The 22,473-nt window shown below is 44.0% G+C and overlaps 1 protein-coding gene across 1 annotated transcript in view; it reads left to right on the forward strand.

Moving 5' to 3' along the window:
* The window catches only part of ano2b (anoctamin 2b), a gene marked incomplete at its 5' end in the record, with an annotated part of 119,668 nt that overhangs the window by 66,801 nt on the left and 30,394 nt on the right, over positions 1-22,473 (forward strand). The window contains 3 exons of the mRNA XM_055905278.1: positions 1,130-1,278; positions 8,081-8,233; positions 8,318-8,370. Of these exons, the coding sequence (XP_055761253.1) occupies positions 1,130-1,278; positions 8,081-8,233; positions 8,318-8,370 (355 nt within the window). The remainder of the gene's footprint in view (positions 1-1,129; positions 1,279-8,080; positions 8,234-8,317; positions 8,371-22,473) is intronic.

Genomic DNA, 22,473 nt, shown 5'->3' on the forward strand with positions numbered 1-22,473 from the left:
TAGTGGCTCATAGTGGTGCATAGTGGCTCATAGTGGCTCATAGTGGCGCATAGTGGCTCATAGTGGCGCATAGTGGCGCATAGTGGCGCATAGTGGCTCATAGTGGCTCATAGTGGTTCATAGTGGTTCATAGTGGCTCATAGTGGCTCATAGTGGTTCATAGTGGTTCATAGTGGTTCATAGTGGCGCATAGTGGCGCATAGTGACTCATTGTGGCTCATAGTGGCTCATAGTGGCTCATAGTGGTTCGTAGTGGCTCATAGTGGCTCATTGTTGTTCATAGTGGCTCATTGTTGTTCATAGTGGCGCATAGTGATTCATAGTGGTTCATAGTGGCGCATAGTGACTCATAGTGGTTCATAGTGGCGCATAGTGACTCATAGTGGTTCATAGTGGCTCATTGTTGTTCATAGTGGCTCATTGTTGTTCATAGTGGCTCATTGTTGTTCATAGTGGCGCATAGTGACTCATAGTGGTTCATAGTGGCGCATAGTGATTCATAGTGGTTCATAGTGGCGCATAGTGGCGCATAGTGACTCATAGTGGTTCATAGTGGTTCATAGTGGCGCATAGTGGCTCATAGTGGTTCTTAGTGGCCCATTGTTGTTCATAGTGGCTCATTGTTGTTCATGGTGACTCATAGTGTCTTATTAAATATTTGAATGTTAGGAAGTTCTCTATTACTCTGTGCTGCTTCACTGGGGCTCATGGTGACTCATGGTGACTCATGGTGACTCATAGTGTCTTATTAAATATTTTAATGGTAGGACGTTCTCTATTACTCTGTGCTGCTTCACTGGGGCTCATAGTGGTTCATAGTGGCGCATAGGGACTCATAGTGGCTCATAGTGTCTTACTAAATATTTGAATGTTAGGAAGTTCTATTACTCTCTGCTGCTTCACTGGGGCTCATGGTGACTCATGGTGACTCATGGTGACTCATGGTGACTCATGGTGACTCATGGTGACTCGTGGTGACTCGTGGTGACTCATGGTGACTCATGGTGGCTCATAGTGGCTCATAGTGTCCTATAGTGTCTTGATGTCATCGAGTTTCATGGTTCTGTCTTTCTCTCTGACTCCATCTCTCCTTTTCTCTCCATCTCTCCTTCTCTCTCTCCCTCGTCAGTAAGTTGAAGAAGTTGATCCGAGCATGGAAGGATAAGGGGATTTCATTGGAGGAAAGAGAGGAGCAGCGTACCAGACCTCCTCAACAGTGGAACCTGGACTACACCCTGGTCCCCTTCGAAGGACTGACCCCCGAGTACATGGAGATGAGTGAGTATATAGTAACAGTAGATAACAGAGTACATGGAGATGAGGGAGTATATAGTAACAGTAGATAACAGAGTACATGGAGATGAGGGAGTATATAGTAACAGTAGATAACAGAGTAGATGGAGATGAGGGAGTATATAGTAACAGTAGATAACAGAGTACATGGAGATGAGGGAGTATATAGTAACAGTAGATAACAGAGTACATGGAGATGAGTGAGTATATAGTAACAGTAGAGAACAGAGTAGATGGAGATGAGGGAGTATATAGTGACAGTAGATAACAGAGTATATGGAGATGAGTGAGTATATAGTAACAGTAGATAACAGAGTACATGGAGATGAGGGAGTATATAGTAACAGTAGATAACAGAGTACATGGAGATGAGGGAGTATATAGTAACAGTAGATAACAGAGTAGATGGAGATGAGGGAGTATATAGTAACAGTAGATAACAGAGTACATGGAGATGAGGGAGTATATAGTAACAGTAGATAACAGAGTACATGGAGATGAGTGAGTATATAGTAACAGTAGAGAACAGAGTAGATGGAGATGAGGGAGTATATAGTGACAGTAGATAACAGAGTATATGGAGATGAGTGAGTATATAGTAACAGTAGAGAACAGAGTACATGGAGATGAGTGAGTATATAGTAACAGTAGATAACAGAGTACATGGAGATGAGTGAGTATATAGTGACAGTAGATAACAGAGTACATGGAGATGAGTGAGTATATACAGACAGGTGTGGTTTACAGAGGTGAGGAGGGACATACAGACAGGTGTGGTTTACAGAGGTGAGGAGGGACATACAGACAGGTGTGGTTTACAGAGGTGAGGAGGGACATACAGACAGGTGTGGTTTACAGAGGTGAGGAGGGACATACAGACAGGTGTGGTTTACAGAGGTGAGGAGGGACATACAGACAGGTGTGGTTTACAGAGGTGAGGAGGGACATACAGACAGGTGTGGTTTACAGAGGTGAGGAGGGACATACAGACAGGTGTGGTTTACAGAGGTGAGGAGGGACATACAGACAGGTGTGGTTTACAGAGGTGAGGAGGGACATACAGACAGGTGTGGTTTACAGAGGTGAGGAGGGACATACAGACAGGTGTGGTTTACAGAGGTGAGGAGGGACATACAGACGGGTGTGGTTTACAGAGGTGAGGAGGGACATAGACGGGTGTGGTTTAAAGAGGTGAGGGACATACAGACAGGTGTGGTTTACAGAGGTGAGGAGGGACATACAGACAGGTGTGGTTTACAGAGGTGAGGAGGGACATACAGACAGGTGTGGTTTACAGAGGTGAGGAGGGACATAGACGGGTGTGGTTTACAGAGGTGAGGAGGGACATACAGACAGGTGTGGTTTACAGAGGTGAGGAGGGACATACAGACAGGTGTGGTTTACAGAGGTGAGGAGGGACATAGACGGGTGTGGTTTACAGAGGTGAGGAGGGACATACAGACAGGTGTGGTTTACAGAGGTGAGGAGGGACATACAGACAGGTGTGGTTTACAGAGGTGAGGAGGGACATACAGACAGGTGTGGTTTACAGAGGTGAGGAGGGACATACAGACGGGTGTGGTTTTCAGAGGTGAGGAGGGACATACAGACGGGTGTGGTTTTCAGAGGTGAGGAGGGACATACAGACAGGTGTGGTTTTCAGAGGTGAGGGACATACAGACAGGTGTGGTTTACAGAGGTGAGGAGGGACATACAGACAGGTGTGGTTTACAGAGGTGAGGAGGGACATACAGACGGGTGTGGCTTACAGAGGTGAGGAGGGACATACAGACAGGTGTGGTTTACAGAGGTGAGGAGGGACATACAGACAGGTGTGGTTTACAGAGGTGAGGAGGGACATACAGACAGGTGTGGTTTACAGAGGTGAGGAGGTCAGATAATTAACTAGACACCTGGACAGAGACCATACCACCCTGTTACCTGGACAGAGACCATACCACCCTGTTACCTGGACAGAGACCATACCACCCTGTTACCTGGACAGAGACCATACCACCCTGTTACCTGGACAGAGACCATACCACCCTGTTACCTGGACAAAGACCATACCACCCTGTTACCTGGACAGAGACCATACCACCCTGTTACCTGGACAGAGACCATACCACCCTGTTACCTGGACAGAGACCATACCACCCTGTTACCTGGGCAGAGACCATACCACCCTGTTACCTGGACAGAGACCATACCACCCTGTTACCTGGACAGAGACCATACCACCCTGTTACCTGGACAGAGACCATACCACCCTGTTACCTGGACAGAGACCATACCACCCTGTTACCTGGACAGAGACCATACCACCCTGTTACCTGGACAGAGACCATACCACCCTGTTACTTGGACAGAGACCATACCACCCTGTTACCTGGACAGAGACCATACCACCCTGTTACCTGGACAGAGACCATACCACCCTGTTACCTGGACAGAGACCATACCACCCTGTTACCTGGACGGAGACCATACCACCCTGTTACCTGGACGGAGACCATACCACCCTGTTACCTGGACGGAGACCATACCACCCTGTTACCTGGACGGAGACCATACCACCCTGTTACCTGGACGGAGACCATACCACCCTGTTACCTGGACGGAGACCATACCACCCTGTTACCTGGACGGAGACCATACCACCCTGTTACCTGGACGGAGACCATACCACCCTGTTACCTGGACAGAGACCATACCACCCTGTTACCTGGACGGAGACCATACCACCCTGTTACCTGGACGGAGACCATACCACCCTGTTACCTGGACGGAGACCATACCACCCTGTTACCTGGACGGAGACCATACCACCCTGTTACCTGGACGGAGACCATACCACCCTGTTACCTGGACGGAGACCATACCACCCTGTTACCTGGACGGAGACCATACCACCCTGTTACCTGGACGGAGACCATACCACCCTGTTACCTGGACGGAGACCATACCACCCTGCCTCTCTCTTAGGGTAGCAGGGTAACCTAGTGGTTAGAGCATTGGACTAGTAACCGAAATGTTGGAAGTTCAAATCCCCGAGCTGACAAGGTACAAATCTGTCGTTCTGCCCCTGAACAAGGCAGTTAACCCACTGTTCCTAGGCCTTCATTGAAAATAAGAATTTGTTCTTAACTGACTTGCCTAGTTAAAAAAAGGTAAAATAAAAAATAAAATAAAAATTAGGCTTGGTACACTTACAGTAGTGCTGTAGTACTGTAGATTACTTTATCACTGTCCTCATCCCAGATCCAAGATGGCGTAGCAGTTCAGATGTCTTTGTCTTGTCGTGTCCCGTGTATATATCTGTTTTTCCTTCGTATATATTTCGTATATATTTTTATATTTTTAACCTCAGTTTCAACATGCTCTCCTGCAACCTGCCTCACCCAATGTGGTATGGATCTGCTATTTTCATTACTTCAGAACCGTAACCCCCAACAGAAGCTAGCCAGCTAACTAGCTACTAGCTAGTAGTCAGCTAGCCAATGCTAGCGGTCATCAGCTATCCTTAGCCTGGTCAACTCCTGCCAGTCTGCACAGCGGGATTCAACCCAGAGCGTATCGGACTTCTTCTCTACCACATCTCCTGTTTCCTACCGCAAGCTATGAACCTTTTCACCTGGATCATCGCAGCTAGCTAGCTGCTATCCGAGTGGCCACTCCTGGCTAACATCTCTGTCCCAAAGCAAGCGCCAATTAGCCTGGAGCTAGCTAGCTGCTATCCGAGTGGCTACCGCCTGGCTAACGTCTCTGTCCCGAAGCAAGAACCAATTAGCCTGGAGCTAGCTAGCTGCTATCCGAGTGGCCATTTCTTATAGCCTTTAGCCGTACCCTTATCCTACTCCTCCACTGTTCCTCTGGTGATGTAGAGGTTAATCCAGGATCTGCAGTGACTAGCTCCACCCCCATTTCCCCAGACACTCTCATGTGTTGACTTCTATAACCGTAAAAGCCTTGGTTTCATGCATGCAACATTAGAAGCCTCCTCCCTAAGTTTGTTTTACTCACTGCTTTAGCACACTCTGCCAACCCAGATGTCCGTGTCTGAATCCTGGCTTAGGAAGGCCAATAAAAACCCTGACATTTCTAGACCTAACTATAACATTTTCCGACAAGATAAGAACTGCCAAAGGGGGCGGAGTTGCAATCTACTGCAGAGATCGTACGCAGTGTTCTGTCATACTGTCCAGGTCTGGACCCAAACAATTCAAACTTCTACTTCTAAATGTCCAGCTTTCCAGAAACAAATCTCTCACCGTTGCCGCTTGTTATAGACCACCTTCTGCCCCCAGCTCTGCCCTGGACACCATATGTGAATTGATTGCCCCCATCTATCTTCAGAGCTCGTACTGTTAGGTGACCTAAACTGGGACATGCTTAACACCCCGGCCGTCCTACAATATAAGCTAGATGCCCTCAATCTCACACAAATTATCAATGAACCTACTAGGTACAACCCCAAATTTGTAAACACGGGCATCCTCATAGATGTCATCCTGACCAACCTTCCCTCTAAATACACCTCTGCTGTCTTCAACCAGGATCTCAGCGATCACTGCCTCATTGCCTGCGTCCGTAATGGGTCTGCAGTCAAACGGCCACCCCTCATCACTATCAAACGCTCCCTAAAACACTTCAGCGAGCAGGCCTTTCTAATCGACCTGGCCTGGGTATCCTGGAAGGATATTGACCTCATTCCGTCAGTAGAGGATGCCTGGTTATTCTTTAAAAGTGATTTCCTCACCATCTTAAATGAGCATGCCCCATTCAAAAAATGTAGAACTAAGAATAGATGTGTCCCTTGGTTCACTCCAGACCTGACTGTCTTTGACCAGCACAAAAACATCCTGTGGCGAACTGCATTAGCATTGAATAGCCCCTGTGATTTGCAGCTTTTCAGGGAAGTTAGGAACAAATATACACAAAGCAAAGGCTGGCTTTTTCAAACAGAAATGTGCATCCTGTAGCACAAGCTCCAAAAAGTTGTGGGACACTAAAGTCCATGGAGAATAAGAGCACCTCCTCCCAGCTGCCCACTGCACTGAGGCTAGGAAACACTGTCACCACCGATAAATCCACGATAATTGAGAATTTCAATAAGCATTTTTCTACGGCTGGCCATGCTTTCCACCTGGCTACCCCAACCCCGGTCAACAGCCCTGCATCCCCCCACAGCACACAGCAACTTTCCCAAACCTCCCCCATTTCTCCTTCACCCAAATCCAGATAGCTGATGTTCTGAAAGAGTTGCAAAATCTGGACCCCTACAAATCAGCTGGGCTAGACAATCTGGACCCTCTCTTTCTAAAATTATCCACCGCAATTGTTGCAACCCCTATTACTAGCCTGTTCAACCTCTTTCTTGTATCGTCTGAGATCCCCAAGGACTGGAAAGCTGCCGTGGTCATCCCCCTCTTCAAAGGGGGATACTTCTGGCCCTTTGGACACTGTGTTAACTAACCTCCAGACTAGCATCAATGCCATACAACTCTCCTTCTGTGGCCTCCAACTGCTCTTAAATGCAAGTAAAACTAAATGCATATTCTTCAACCTTTCGCTGCCTGCCCGTCCAGCATTACTACTCTGGACTGTTTTGACTTAGAATATGTGGACACATACAAATACCTAGGTCTCTGGTTAGACTCTTCCAGACTCATATTAAGCATCTGCTATCCTGAACTCAGGGTGGGTCTCCAGCTAGGTCCTGAACTCAGGGTGGGTCTCCAGCTAGGTCCTGAACTCAGGGTGGGTCCCCTGCTAGGTCCTGAACTCAGAGTGGGTCTCCAGCTAGGTCCTGAACTCAGGGTGGGTCCCCCGCTAGGTCCTAAACTCAGGGTGGGTTTCCTGCTAGGTCCTGAACTCAGGGTGGGTCTCCTGCTAGGTCCTGAACTCAGGGTGGGTCTCCTGCTAGGTCCTGAACTCAGGGTGGGTCTCCAGCTAGATCCTGAACTCAGGGTGGGTCTCCAGCTAGATCCTGAACTCAGGGTGGGTCCCCTGCTAGGTCCTGAACTCAGGGTGGGTCTCCTGCTAGGTCCTGAACTCAGGGTGGGTCCCCTGCTAGGTCCTGAACTCAGGGTGGGTCCCCTGCTAGGTCCTGAACTCAGGGTGGGTCCCCTGCTAGGTCCTGAACTCAGGGTGGGTCTCCTGCTAGGTCCTGAACTCAGGGTGGGTCTCCTGCTAGGTCCTGAACTCAGGGTGGGTCTCCAGCTAGGTCCTGAACTCAGGGTGGGTCTCCTGCTAGGTCCTAAACTCAGGGTGGGTCTCCTGCTAGGTCCCGAACTCAGGGTGGGTCTCCTGCTAGGTCCTGAACTCAGGGTGGGTCTCCTGCTAGGTCCTGAACTCAGGGTGGGTCTCCTGCTAGGTCCTGAACTCAGGGTGGGTCCTCTACTAGGTCCTGAACTCAGGGTGGGTCTCCTGCTAGGTCCTGAACTCAGGGTGGGTCTCCTGCTAGGTCCTGAACTCAGGGTGGGTCTCCTGCTAGGTCCTGAACTCAGGGTGGGTCTCCTGCTAGGTCCTGAACTCAGGGTGGGTCCTCTACTAGGTCCTGAACTCAGGGTGGGTCTCCTGCTAGGTCCTGAACTCAGGGTGGGTCCTCTACCCTCCAGCTGTTTGTTGGTGTGTTTATCATCAGCTGGTGTATGTCTGGAACACCCTGCCCTCCAGCTGTTTGTTGTTGTGTTGCAGAGGACTACCAGATAAGATAATGACTTGTTCCAGACACTTCCTCATGTTGTTCCTCTCAGCTAACCCTTTGTGTGTGTTCTCTCCCCAGTTATCCAGTTTGGTTTCGTGTCTCTGTTTGTCGCGTCGTTCCCTCTGGCTCCTCTCTTCGCTCTCCTCAACAACGTGATCGAGATCCGCCTCGATGCCAAGAAGTTTGTCACCGAGCTGCGACGACCGGACGCTGTCCAAGCCAAAGACATCGGTAACACGCCCTCTTCGCAAAGACGCACACCGATCCACACCCCTCCACTCTTCTCTCACAACTGTGTTCTCTCTCTCTCTGTAGGAATCTGGTACAACATCCTGAGTGGAATGGGAAAGTTCTCTGTCATTATAAATGTAAGTGATGACATTGGAGCGCACACACACATTCTGATGCAATAAAGGAAAGATTCACCCATTTTTAATGTTATATTGTTGTTGTGCCTCTCTTAGGGATGTTCTATCGTTTCCCATTTAATGTTTTCATGTGTATCTGAGCTATTGCCGTTCAAGCAGGCAGAAATCCGTCTGGTATGAAGTAGCCCTGTGATAGTCACTACACTGGAAGTTAATATGAAATAGCACTGTGGTAGTCACTACACTGGAAGTTAATATGAAGTAGCGCTGTGATAGTCACTACACTGGAAGTTAATATGAAGTAGCACTGTGATAGTCACTACACTGGAAGTTAATATGAAGTAGCCCTGTGATAGTCACTACACTGGAAGTTAATATGAAGTAGCACTGTGATAGTCACTACACTGGAAGTTAATATGAAGTAGGACTGTGATAGTCAGTCACTACACTGGAAGTTAATATGAAGTAGCACTGTGATAGTCACTACACTGGAAGTTAATATGAAGTAGCACTGTGATAGTCACTACACTGGAAGTTAATATGAAGTAGCACTGTGATAGTCAGTCACTACACTGGAAGTTAATATGAAGTAGCCCTGTGATAGTCACTACACTGGAAGTTAATATGAAGTAGCACTGTGATAGTCAGTCACTACACTGGAAGTTAATATGAAGTAGCACTGTGATAGTCAGTCACTACACTGGAAGTTAATATGAAGTAGCACTGTGATAGTCACTACACTGGAAGTTAATATGAAGTAGCACTGTGATAGTCACTACACTGGAAGTTAATATGAAGTAGCCCTGTGATAGTCACTACACTGGAAGTTAATATGAAGTAGCACTGTGATAGTCACTACACTGGAAGTTAATATGAAGTAGCCCTGTGATAGTCACTACACTGGAAGTTAATATGAAGTAGCCCTGTGATAGTCACTACACTGGAAGTTAATATGAAGTAGCCCTGTGATAGTCAGTCACTACACTGGAAGTTAATATGAAGTAGCACTGTGATAGTCACTACACTGGAAGTTAATATGAAGTAGCACTGTGATAGTCACTACACTGGAAGTTAATATGATGTAGCCCTGTGATAGTCAGTCACTACACTGGAAGTTAATATGAAGTAGCACTGTGATAGTCACTACACTGGAAGTTAATATGAAGTAGCACTGTGATAGTCACTACACTGGAAGTTAATATGAAGTAGCACTGTGATTGTCACTACACTGGAAGTTAATATGAAGTAGCACTGTGATAGTCACTACACTGGAACTTAATATGAAGTAGCACTGTGATAGTCACTACACTGGGAGTTAATATGAAGTAGCACTGTGATAGTCACTACACTGGAAGTTAATATGAAGTAGCCCTGTGATAGTCAGTCACTACACTGGAAGTTAATATGAAGTAGCACTGTGATAGTCACTACACTGGAAGTTAATATGAAGTAGCACTGTGATAGTCACTACACTGGAAGTTAATATGAAGTAGCACTGTGATAGTCAGTCACTACACTGGAAGTTAATATGAAGTAGCACTGTGATAGTCACTACACTGGAAGTTAATATGAAGTAGCCCTGTGATAGTCACTACACTGGAAGTTAATATGAAGTAGCACTGTGATAGTCACTACACTGGGAGTTAATATGAAGTAGCACTGTGATAGTCAGTCACTACACTGGAAGTTAATATGAAGTAGCCCTGTGATAGTCAGTCACTACACTGGAAGTTAATATGAAGTAGCACTGTGATAGTCACTACACTGGAAGTTAAAATGAAGTAGCACTGTGATAGTCACTACACTGGAAGTTAATATGAAGTAGCCCTGTGATAGTCACTACACTGGAAGTTAATATGAAGTAGCACTGTGATAGTCACTACACTGGAAGTTAATATGAAGTAGCACTGTGATAGTCACTACACTGGAAGTTAATATGAAGTAGCACTGTGATAGTCAGTCACTACACTGGAAGTTAATATGAAGTAGCCCTGTGATAGTCACTACACTGGAAGTTAATATGAAGTAGCACTGTGATAGTCAGTCACTACACTGGAAGTTAATATGAAGTAGCATTGTGATAGTCAGTCACTACACTGGAAGTTAATATGAAGTAGCACTGTGATAGTCAGTCACTACACTGGAAGTTAATATGAAGTAGCACTGTGATAGTCAGTCACTACACTGGAAGTTAATATGAAGTAGCACTGTGATAGTCACTACACTGGAAGTTAATATGAAGTAGCACTGTGATAGTCACTACACTGGAAGTTAATATGAAGTAGTACTGTGATAGTCACTACACTGGAAGTTAATATGAAGTAGCCCTGTGATAGTCACTACACTGGAAGTTAATATGAAGTAGCACTGTGATAGTCACTACACTGGAAGTTAATATGAAGTAGCACTGTGATAGTCACTATACTGGAAGTTAATATGAAGTAGCACTTTGATAGTCACTACACTGGAAGTTAATATGAAGTAGCACTGTGATAGTCACTACACTGGAAGTTAATATGAAGTAGCGCTGTGATAGTCACTACACTGGAAGTTAATATGAAGTAGCACTGTGATAGTCACTACACTGGAAGTTAATATGAAGTAGCCCTGTGATAGTCAGTCACTACACTGGAAGTTAATATGAAGTAGCACTGTGATAGTCACTACACTGGAAGTTAATATGAAGTAGCACTGTGATAGTCACTACACTGGAAGTTAATATGAAGTAGCCCTGTGATAGTCAGTCACTACACTGGAAGTTAATATGAAGTAGCACTGTGAAAGTCACTACACTGGAAGTTAATATGAAGTAGCCTTGTGATAGTCAGTCACTACACTGGAAGTTAATATGAAGTAGCCCTGTGATAGTCACTACACTGGAAGTTAATATGAAGTAGCACTGTGATAGTCAGTCACTACACTGGAAGTTAATATGAAGTAGCACTGTGATAGTCACTACACTGGAAGTTAATATGAAGTAGCACTGTGATACTCACTACACTTGAAGCTAATATGAAGTAGCCCTGTGATAGTCACTACACTGGAAGTTAATATGAAGTAGCACTGTGATAGTCACTACACTGGAAGTTAATATGAAGTAGCACTGTGATAGTCACTGCACTGGAAGTTAATATGAAGTAGCCCTGTGATAGTCACTACACTGGAAGTTAATATGAAGTAGCACTGTGATAGTCACTACACTGGAAGTTAATATGAAGTAGCACTGTGATAGTCACTATACTGGAAGTTAATATGAAGTAGCACTTTGATAGTCACTACACTGGAAGTTAATATGAAGTAGCACTGTGATAGTCACTACACTGGAAGTTAATATGAAGTAGCGCTGTGATAGTCACTACACTGGAAGTTAATATGAAGTAGCCCTGTGATAGTCAGTCACTACACTGGAAGTTAATATGAAGTAGCACTGTGATAGTCACTACACTGGAAGTTAATATGAAGTAGCACTGTGATAGTCACTACACTGGAAGTTAATATGAAGTAGCCCTGTGATAGTCAGTCACTACACTGGAAGTTAATATGAAGTAGCACTGTGATAGTCACTACACTGGAAGTTAATATGAAGTAGCACTGTGATAGTCACTACACTGGAAGTTAATATGAAGTAGGACTGTGATAGTCACTACACTGGAAGTTAATATGAAGTAGGACTGTGATAGTCACTACACTGGAAGTTAATATGAAGTAGCACTGTGATAGTCACTACACTGGAAGTTAATATGAAGTAGCACTGTGATAGTCACTACACTGGAAGTTAATATGAAGTAACACTGTGATAGTCACTACACTGGAAGTTAATATGAAGTAGCACTGTGATAGTCACTACACTGGAAGTTAATATGAAGTAGCACTGTGATAGTCACTACACTGGAAGTTAATATGAAGTAGCACTGTGATAGTCACTACACTGGAAGTTAATATGAAGTAGCACTGTGATAGTCACTACACTGGAAGTTAATATGAAGTAGCCCTGTGATAGTCAGTCACTACACTGGAAGTTAATATGAAGTAGCACTGTGATAGTCACTACACTGGAAGTTAATATGAAGTAGCACTGTGATAGTCACTACACTGATGTGCTATACTCCTCAATGCCATTGGAGGAATCCCGGAACATATTCCCGTCTGTGCTAGAAAAACTGTAGCTTAGCATCTGCATCATCTGACCTCTTCTTTATTGACCGAGTCAGTGGTACTTCCTGCTTCAGTTTTTGTTTGTAAGCAGGAATCAGGAGGATGGAATTATGGTCAGACTTGCCAAATGTGTGGTCTACAGCTTATCATGAGATACTCTACTTCATGCAGCAAAATCTAGAGACTTCAGTTACAAATGATGTGAAAAAAAACAGAATAGCGCAGCTGGTTGGACGCCCGTAAAACTGCTGCTATTCCTTCCCGCGCCGTCTTCCCGCGCCGTCTTCCCGCGCCGTCTTCCCGCGCCATCTTCTCACCCGGGATCCCATTAGCCTCGATCTCAGTGTACAGTCATGGCCAAAAGATTTTAGAATGACACAAATATTCATTTTCACAAAGTTTGCTGCTTCAGTATCTTTAGATATTTTTGTCAGATGTTACTATGGGATACTGAAGTATAATTACAAGCGTTTCATAAGTGTTTTATTGACAATTACATGAAGTTAATGCAAAGAGTCAATATTTGCAGTGTTGACACTTCTTTTTCAAGATCTCTGCAATCCGCCCTGGCATGCTGTCAATTAACTTCTGGGCCACATCCTGACTTTTTACTACCTTGTTTCAAAATAGCCAAATCAGACCATAGAAATGTTGAGGGAATGATTTGTAGAAACATTTCCTCTGATGCCTTTGAAACCAGTTGGGGCCTGAGGGAACACAGTGTGTTGTGAAATCTGTGAATGTATTGTAACGTTTTAAAATGGTATAAACTGCCTTAATTTTGCTGGACCCCAGGAAGAGTAGCTGCTGCTTTGGCAGGATCATGGGGATCCATAATAAATACAAATACCAGCATTTCTATCATGATCTATTGGTTTCCAAATCAACTTTCTTTCATTGTCCAGCAGCCAAAGGCAATATCCTGGTCATATCATCAACCCATGATAGTTGTTGTATCTTTAGATCTCCCCTAACAACCCATGATAGTTGTTGTATCTATAGATCTCCCCTAACAACCCATGATAGTTGTTGTATCTTTAGATCTCCCCTAACAACCCATGATAGTTGTTGTATCTTTAGATCTCCCCTAACAACCCATGATAGTTGTTGTATCTTTAGATCTCCCCTAACAACCCATGATAGTTGTTGTATCTTTAGATCTCCCCTAACAACCCATGATAGTTGTTGTATCTTTAGATCTCCCCTTACAACCCATGATAGTTGTTGTATCTTTAGATCTCCCCAACAACCCATGATAGTTGTTGTATCTTTAGATCTCCCCTAACAACCCATGATAGTTGTTGCATCTTTAGATCTCCCCTAACAACCCATGATAGTTGTTTCATCTATAGATCTCCCCTAACAACCCATGATAGTTGTTGTATCTTTAGATCTCCCCTAACAACCCATGATAGTCGTTGTATCTTTAGATCTCCCCTAACAACCCATGATAGTTGTTGCATCTTTACATCTCCCCTAACAACCCATGATAGTTGTTGCATCTTTACATCTCCCCTAACAACCCATGATAGTTGTTGTATCTATAGATCTCCCCTAACAACCCATGATAGTTGTTGTATCTATAGATCTCCCCTAACAACCCATGATAGTTGTTGTATCTTTAGATCTCCCCTAACAACCCATGATAGTTGTTGTATCTTTAGATCTCCCCTAACAACCCATGATAGTTGTTGCATCTTTAAATCTCCCCTAACAACCCATGGTAGTTGTTGTATCTTTAGATCTCCCCTAACAACCCATGATAGTTGTTGCATCTTTACATCTCCCCTAACAACCCATGATAGTTGTTTCATCTATAGATCTCCCCTAACAACCCATGATAGTTGTTGTATCTTTAGATCTCCCCTAACAACCCATGATAGTCGTTGTATCTTTAGATCTCCCCTAACAACCCATGATAGTTGTTGCATCTTTACATCTCCCCTAACAACCCATGATAGTTGTTGCATCTTTACATCTCCCCTAACAACCCATGATAGTTGTTGTATCTATAGATCTCCCCTAACAACCCATGATAGTTGTTGTATCTATAGATCTCCCCTAACAACCCATGATAGTTGTTGTATCTTTAGATCTCCCCTAACAACCCATGATAGTTGTTGTATCTTTAGATCTCCCCTAACAACCCATGATAGTTGTTGCATCTTTAAATCTCCCCTAACAACCCATGGTAGTTGTTGTATCTTTAGATCTCCCCTAACAACCCATGATAGTTGTTGCATCTTTACATCTCCCCTAACAACCCATGGTAGTTGTTGCATCTTTAGATATCCCCTAACAACCCATGATAGTTGTTGTATCTTTAGATCTCCCCTAACAACCCATGATAGTTGTTGTATCTATAGATCTCCCCTAACAACCCATGGTAGTTGTTGATTATCCTGGTCATATCAGTAACCCATGGTAGTTGTTGCATCTTTACATCTCCCCTAACAACCCATGATAGTTGTTGCATCTTTACATCTCCCCTAACAACCCATGATAGTTGTTGTATCTTTAGATCTCCCCTAACAACCCATGATAGTTGTTGTATCTTTATATCTCCCCTAACAACCCATGATAGTTGTTGCATCTTTAGATCTCCCCTAACAACCCATGATAGTTGTTGTATCTTTATATCTCCCCTAACAACCCATGATAGTTGTTGCATCTTTAGATCTCCCCTAACAACCCATGATAGTTGTTGTATCTTTAGATCTCCCCTAACAACCCATGATAGTTGTTGTATCTTTATATCTCCCCTAACAACCCATGATAGTTGTTGCATCTTTAGATCTCCCCTAACAACCCATGATAGTTGTTGCATCTTTAGATCTCCCCTAACAACCCATGATAGTTGTTGCATCTTTAGATCTCCCCTAACAACCCATGATAGTTGTTGCATCTTTAGATCTCCCCTAACAACCCATGATAGTTGTTGTATCTTTAGATCTCCCCTAACAACCCATGATAGTTGTTGTATCTTTAGATCTCCCCTAACAACCCATGATAGTTGTTGTATCTTTAGATCTCCCCTAACAACCCATGATAGTTGTTGCATCTTTAGATCTCCCCTAACAACCCATGATAGTTGTTGCATCTTTAGATCTTCCCTAACAACCCATGATAGTTGTTGTATCTTTAGATCTTCCCTAACAACCCATGATAGTTGTTGTATCTATATATCTCCCCTAACAACCCATGATAGTTGTTGCATCTATATATCTCCCCTAACAACCCATGATAGTTGTTGTATCTTTAGATCTCCCCTAACAACCCATGATAGTTGTTGCATCTTTAGATCTCCCCTAACAACCCATGATAGTTGTTGTATCTTTAGATCTCCCCTAACAACCCATGATAGTTGTTGTATCTTTAGATCTCCCCTAACAACCCATGATAGTTGTTGTATCTTTAGATCTCTCATCCTTCTTCATTTCTAATGGACTTTTCCATCTGTAACGTGGTTTCTTCTTGCTGCGCTTAACACGAACGGACTGCTGCGTCTGGACACCGGGGCCAACCAAAAGCTTATTTGGCAGTGGGGGAACATAAAATGAGGAACTGAGTCACTGTTGTGTAAACCACATAAAGCCAGTGCTTTACAGTGGGGACATTTTTACCAATCAACAACACTAATCATTGTATATTATTGGGAGGGTCACATTGACCAGGGCCCGGTTTCCCCAAAGCTTCTTAAGGCTAAGTTCATCGTTAGAACCATAGGAGAATCATTCCCTGCATTAATTCCTGACCCTCTGAAATAATTTGTTGTGGAACAAAGGAGAACGAACCCTTCATGGATTTGAGATTATTACAGAATTTAGCTGGGTTTCCTTTACAATCCGCAGGAGCAGTTACATAATAATCAAATTTAGCCTTTCTGATTTGTCTTACATAATGATTCCTCAGTTGCTTTAAAGCTTGCCAGTCCAGGTCTAAGCTTGTGTTCCTGGCCTTGACCCAAGCACCGTCTCTTGTATGAATAACTTCTCAGAATTCCGGAGTGTACCAGGCATCTACTGTTAACCCTTAATTTCTTGAAGGGAGCATAATTATCCACAAAAGTATTGAAGACATCTGCAAAAAGGCTGAAAGCTAAATCAGATTAATGAATAGCAGAGATACAATCCAAATCACTAACAGAAAGATCATGTAAAAAAGCCTGTTGACTGAAGATTTTAAAATTCCTCTTTGTGATGACAAGAGGCTTCGCTTTTGGTATCATCACATCTCTAACACAAACAACTGGGCAATGGTCACTAATATCTAATACATATTCCTCTGGTTTATTCGTTAAAATAAGATCAATCAGAGTTAACTTTAAAGGATCTGTAGGGTTGGGTTGTGTAGGCTTAGTCACCTGCTGGGTTAGGCTTAGTCACCTGCTGGGTTAGGCTTAGTCACCTGCTGGGTTAGGTTTAGATTATCACACGTCTTTTAGAGTGTCTGAATCCTGCATTTCCCAATCATAATTTATGTCACCCAGGATAATAACTTCTGATGTAATAAAAGAAGACGACAAACTTGTTAACTCCTCGAGTTCCCAATGCCTAGGGAGGACGGTAGAACCCTATAACAATTATGGATACATTTTCCCCCAAACAAATGTAGCATTTTAACTAATAGCACCGCGTGAGCAGACCACAGTGGGCTTCTCGTTTGAGTTAACATTAGCAGATCTAAGAGTTGAGTTCAAACGAATGGGTAAACGATTATAACTGACAACAACCCTGGCAGTATAGACAACAGTCTGACAATAATGCTTAGAAAGTATGAGGTATTACCTGAGCAGTTTATCATTTATTTTATGTAACCTTTATTTAACTAGGCAACTCAGTTAAATGACAAATTCTTATTTTACAATGATGGCCTACCCCGGCCAAACCCGCCGCTAACCCGGACGATGCTGGACCAATTGTGCGCCTCCCTATGGGACTCCTGATCACGTCTGGTTGTGATACAGCCCAGGATCGAACCAGGGTCTGTAGTGACGCTTTTAGCACTGAGATGCAGTGCCTTAGACCGCTGCGCCACTCAGGGGCGGTACTTGGACTGTCTCTTAGTCAATATCTTAACGCGACCTTGAAATGTGACGAGGCTCCTAGATGGTTCGGGTGGAGTCCATCTCTGTAGAGCATCTTTTGCTTCCAAGAAGTGTCGCAATTCTCAAAAGTTATGCCAACAGAGTGGCAGTAGTCTTTAAGCCAGATGTGATGTGCTAAGAGGCTGGTGAACATTCTGCAGCCTGGTGAACATTCTGCAGCCTGGTGAACATTCTGCAGCCATGTGAACATTCTGCAGCCATGTGAACATTCTGCAGCCATGTGAACATTCTGCAGCCATGTGAACATTCTGCAGACATGTGAACATTCTGCAGACGTGAACATTCTGCAGACGTGAACATTCTGCAGACGTGAACATTCTGCAGACGTGAACATTCTGCAGCCATGTGAACATTCTGCAGCCTGGTGAACATTCTGCAGCCTGGTGAACATTCTGCGGCCATGTGAACATTCTGCGGCCATGTGAACATTCTGCAGCCATGTGAACATTCTGCAGCCATGTGAACATTCTGCGGCCATGTGAACATTCTGCGGCCTGGTGAACATTCTGCGGCCTGGTGAACATTCTGCAGCCTGGTGAACATTCTGCAGCCATGTGAACATTCTGCAGCCATGTGAACATTCTGCAGCCATGTGAACATTCTGCGGCCATGTGAACATTCTGCGGCCTGGTGAACATTCTGCGGCCTGGTGAACATTCTGCAGCCATGTGAACATTCTGCAGCCTGGTGAACATTCTGCGGCCATGTGAACATTCTGCGGCCATGTGAACATTCTGCAGCCATGTGAACATTCTGCAGCCATGTGAACATTCTGCAGCCATGTGAACATTCTGCAGCCATGTGAACATTCTGCGGCCATGTGAACATTCTGCAGCCATGTGAACATTCTGCAGCCATGTGAACATTCTGCAGCCATGTGAACATTCTGCAGCCTGGTGAACATTCTGCGGCCATGTGAACATTCTGCGGCCATGTGAACATTCTGCGGCCATGTGAACATTCTGCAGCCATGTGAACATTCTGCAGCCTGGTGAACATTCTGCAGCCTGGTGAACATTCTGCAGCCTGGTGAACATTCTGCAGCCTGGTGAACATTCTGCGGCCATGTGAACATTCTGCGGCCATGTGAACATTCTGCAGCCATGTGAACATTCTGCAGCCATGTGAACATTCTGCAGCCATGTGAACATTCTGCAGCCATGTGAACATTCTGCAGCCTGGTGAACATTCTGCAGCCTGGTGAACATTCTGCAGCCTGGTGAACATTCTGCAGCCATGTGAACATTCTGCAGCCTGGTGAACATTCTGCAGCCATGTGAACATTCTGCAGCCTGGTGAACATTCTGCAGCCTGGTGAACATTCTGTAGCCTCACAGAAGGTTCACTAGGCTCTTAGAACTTAATATCTCTATTAAAGCCCAGTGACGGCACAGGGCCAGAGATAACCGGCTGCTTTTCAGAGCCTTTTAGGGTGTTGCTCATCCTAGATCCTAACTCCTGATCCAGCCAGACATCATCCTGTAAATGGATCAACCAGAAAATCCCCCAAATATTTAGTGCTACATGAGATGTCCTCTGTAATATGACTCTCTGTTTGACGTGATGAGATAATGTCCTCTGTAATGTCTCTCTGTTTGACGTGATGAGATAATGTCCTCTGTAATGTCTCTCTGTTTGACGTGATGAGATAATGTCCTCTGTAATGTCTCTCTGTTTGACGTGATGAGATAATGTCCTCTGTAATGTCTCTCTGTTTGACGTGATGAGATAATGTCCTCTGTAATGTCTCTCTGTTTGACGTGATGAGATAATGTCCTCTGTAATGTCTCTCTGTTTGACGTGATGAGATAATGTCCTCTGTAATGTCTCTCTGTTTGACGTGATGAGATAATGTCCTCTGTAATGTCTCTCTGTTTGATGTGATGAGATAATGTCCGCTGTAATATGACTCTCTGTTTGATGTGATGAGATAATGTCCTCTGTAATGTCTCTCTGTTTGACGTGATGAGATAATGTCCTCTGTAATGTCTCTCTGTTTGACGTGATGAGATAATGTCCTCTGTAATGTCTCTCTGTTTGACGTGATGAGATAATGTCCTCTGTAATGTCTCTCTGTTTGACGTGATGAGATAATGTCCTCTGTAATGTCTCTCTGTTTGACGTGATGAGATAATGTCCTCTGTAATGTCTCTCTGTTTGATGTGATGAGATAATGTCCTCTGTAATGTCTCTCTGTTTGACGTGATGAGATAATGTCCTCTGTAATATCTCTCTGTTTGACGTGATGAGATAATGTCCTCTGTAATGTCTCTCTGTTTGACGTGATGAGATAATGTCCTCTGTAATGTCTCTCTGTTTGACGTGATGAGATAATGTCCCCTGTAATATCTCTCTGTTTGACGTGATGAGATAATGTCCTCTGTAATGTCTCTCTGTTTGACGTGATGAGATAATGTCCTCTGTAATGTCTCTCTGTTTGACGTGATGAGATAATGTCCTCTGTAATGTCTCTCTGTTTGACGTGATGAGATAATGTCCTCTGTAATGTCTCTCTGTTTGACGTGATGAGATAATGTCCTCTGTAATGTCTCTCTGTTTGACGTGATGAGATAATGTCCTCTGTAATGTCTCTCTGTTTGACGTGATGAGATAATGTCCCCTGTAATATCTCTCTGTTTGACGTGATGAGATAATGTCCTCTGTAATGTCTCTCTGTTTGACGTGATGAGATAATGTCCTCTGTAATGTCTCTCTGTTTGACGTGATGAGATAATGTCCTCTGTAATGTCTCTCTGTTTGACGTGATGAGATAATGTCCTCTGTAATGTCTCTCTGTTTGACGTGATGAGATAATGTCCTCTGTAATGTCTCTCTGTTTGACGTGATGAGATAATGTGTAGTAATGGAGACTGGAGGGATATTCAGTCAGAATAATAATGTTGACTTTATGTTTCATGTGGATTGTTTTGCAGCTGTAAACCTTAAAACAACAGTGTGTGATGTCACGGACTGTAAGCCCTGGCAGTTTAATATAGAGCAGATTTATCTGATCATGTCAGGGAGAGACCGTAAGACCTTATCTGCCTTCAGGGACCAGCTTCTCCCTGGGAACCACCTCCACACACCATAGCCTGTATCTTGATAGCATTTACACCTGTTAGCATGTGAGGGTGGTTCCCAGGGAGACTAACACGGCTGACAGGCTACATGCTAACAGGCTTAAATGCTATCACCATACATGCTAGAAGGCTATATATATACACACACACAAACAACCCCTGACAGAACCCATCTGGATTCTCTGGAGTTAGTTTTCATTATGACCGAGGTTGTCATGGAGATGATGTAACTGTCACTGTAAACATGTTACAGTGGTGTGGAGGTTGTCATGGTGATGTTATTCCAGGCTTTTTAATAGAGAGATGTTAATGACTGGGTTGGCTATTTGTTGCTCTGTAGCAATGATGCTGCCACTAACCTGGCTAGCAGGCTACATGCTTTTAGGCTAACAGGCTACATGCTAACAAGTGACATGCTAACAGGCTAAGAAGCTAACCTGCTAACAGGCTACATGCTAACAGGCTTAAATGCTCACGGGATACAGGCTACATGTTAACAGGCTACATGCTAACATGCTTAAATGCTCACAGGATACAGGCTACATGTTAACAGGCTACATGCTAACATGCTTAAATGCTCACAGGATACAGGCTACATGTTAGCAGGCTATATGCTAATAGGCTACCTAAAAGGGATACCCAGAGTTCTATGAACTTATGGATACCATTTTTATTCTCTGCATGCAGTTTGGAGGTCATTGAAGTTAGCATCTCGTTAGCTTAGCACAATTGCTGGAAGTCTCCTCTCAAAAGCAGGGAAATCTAACTACTCCAGAGCTGGGTGGTTGGTCATTTATAGTCTTACAAAGCTATACATAGTAATCAATATTTTATAAAGTCGTACATTTGACTGGTAATTATAAAAAAGAGATTCTATCCACTTCCTCATTTTGTCCCGAGGCTCCCGAGTGGCGCAGCGGTCTAAGGCACTTAGTGCTAAAGGTGTCACAACAGACCCTGGTTCGATTCCAGGTGGTATCACAACCCGGCCGTGATTGGGAGTCCCATAGGACAATTGGCCCAGTGTCGTTAGGGTTTGGCCGGGGTAGGCTGTCATGGTAACAAAAACAATTGTTCTGAACTGACTTGCCTAGTTAAATGAAGTCCCGTTGTTGCATAGAGCTGTATAGCGATCACAACGTTGCATCATTATGGTACTGAGATCACAACGTTGTATCATTATGGTACTGAGATCACAACGTTGTATCATTATGGTACTGAGATCACAACGTTGAGTCATTATGGTACTGAGATCACAACGTTGTGTCATTATGGTACTGAGATCACAACGTTGTGTCATTATGGTACTGAGATCACAACGTTGTATCATTATGGTACTGAGATCACAACGTTGTGTCATTATGGTACTGAGATCACAACGTTGTATCATTATGGTACTGAGATCACAACGTTGAGTCATTATGGTACTGAGATCACAACGTTGTGTCATTATGGTACTGAGATCACAACGTTGTATCATTATGGTACTGAGATCACAACGTTGTGTCATTATGGTACTGAGATCACAACGTTGTGTCATTATGGTACTGAGATCACAACGTTGTATCATTATGGTACTGAGATCACAACGTTGTATCATTATGGTACTGAGATCACAACGTTGTATCATTATGGTACTGAGATCACAACGTTGTATCATTATGGTACTGAGATCACAACGTTGAGTCATTATGGTACTGAGATCACAACGTTGTATCATTATGGTACTGAGATCACAACGTTGTATCATTATGGTACTGA

This window comes from Salvelinus fontinalis, chromosome 39 (genome assembly GCF_029448725.1).
Source record: "Salvelinus fontinalis isolate EN_2023a chromosome 39, ASM2944872v1, whole genome shotgun sequence".
NCBI classification, from domain to species: domain Eukaryota; kingdom Metazoa; phylum Chordata; class Actinopteri; order Salmoniformes; family Salmonidae; genus Salvelinus; species Salvelinus fontinalis.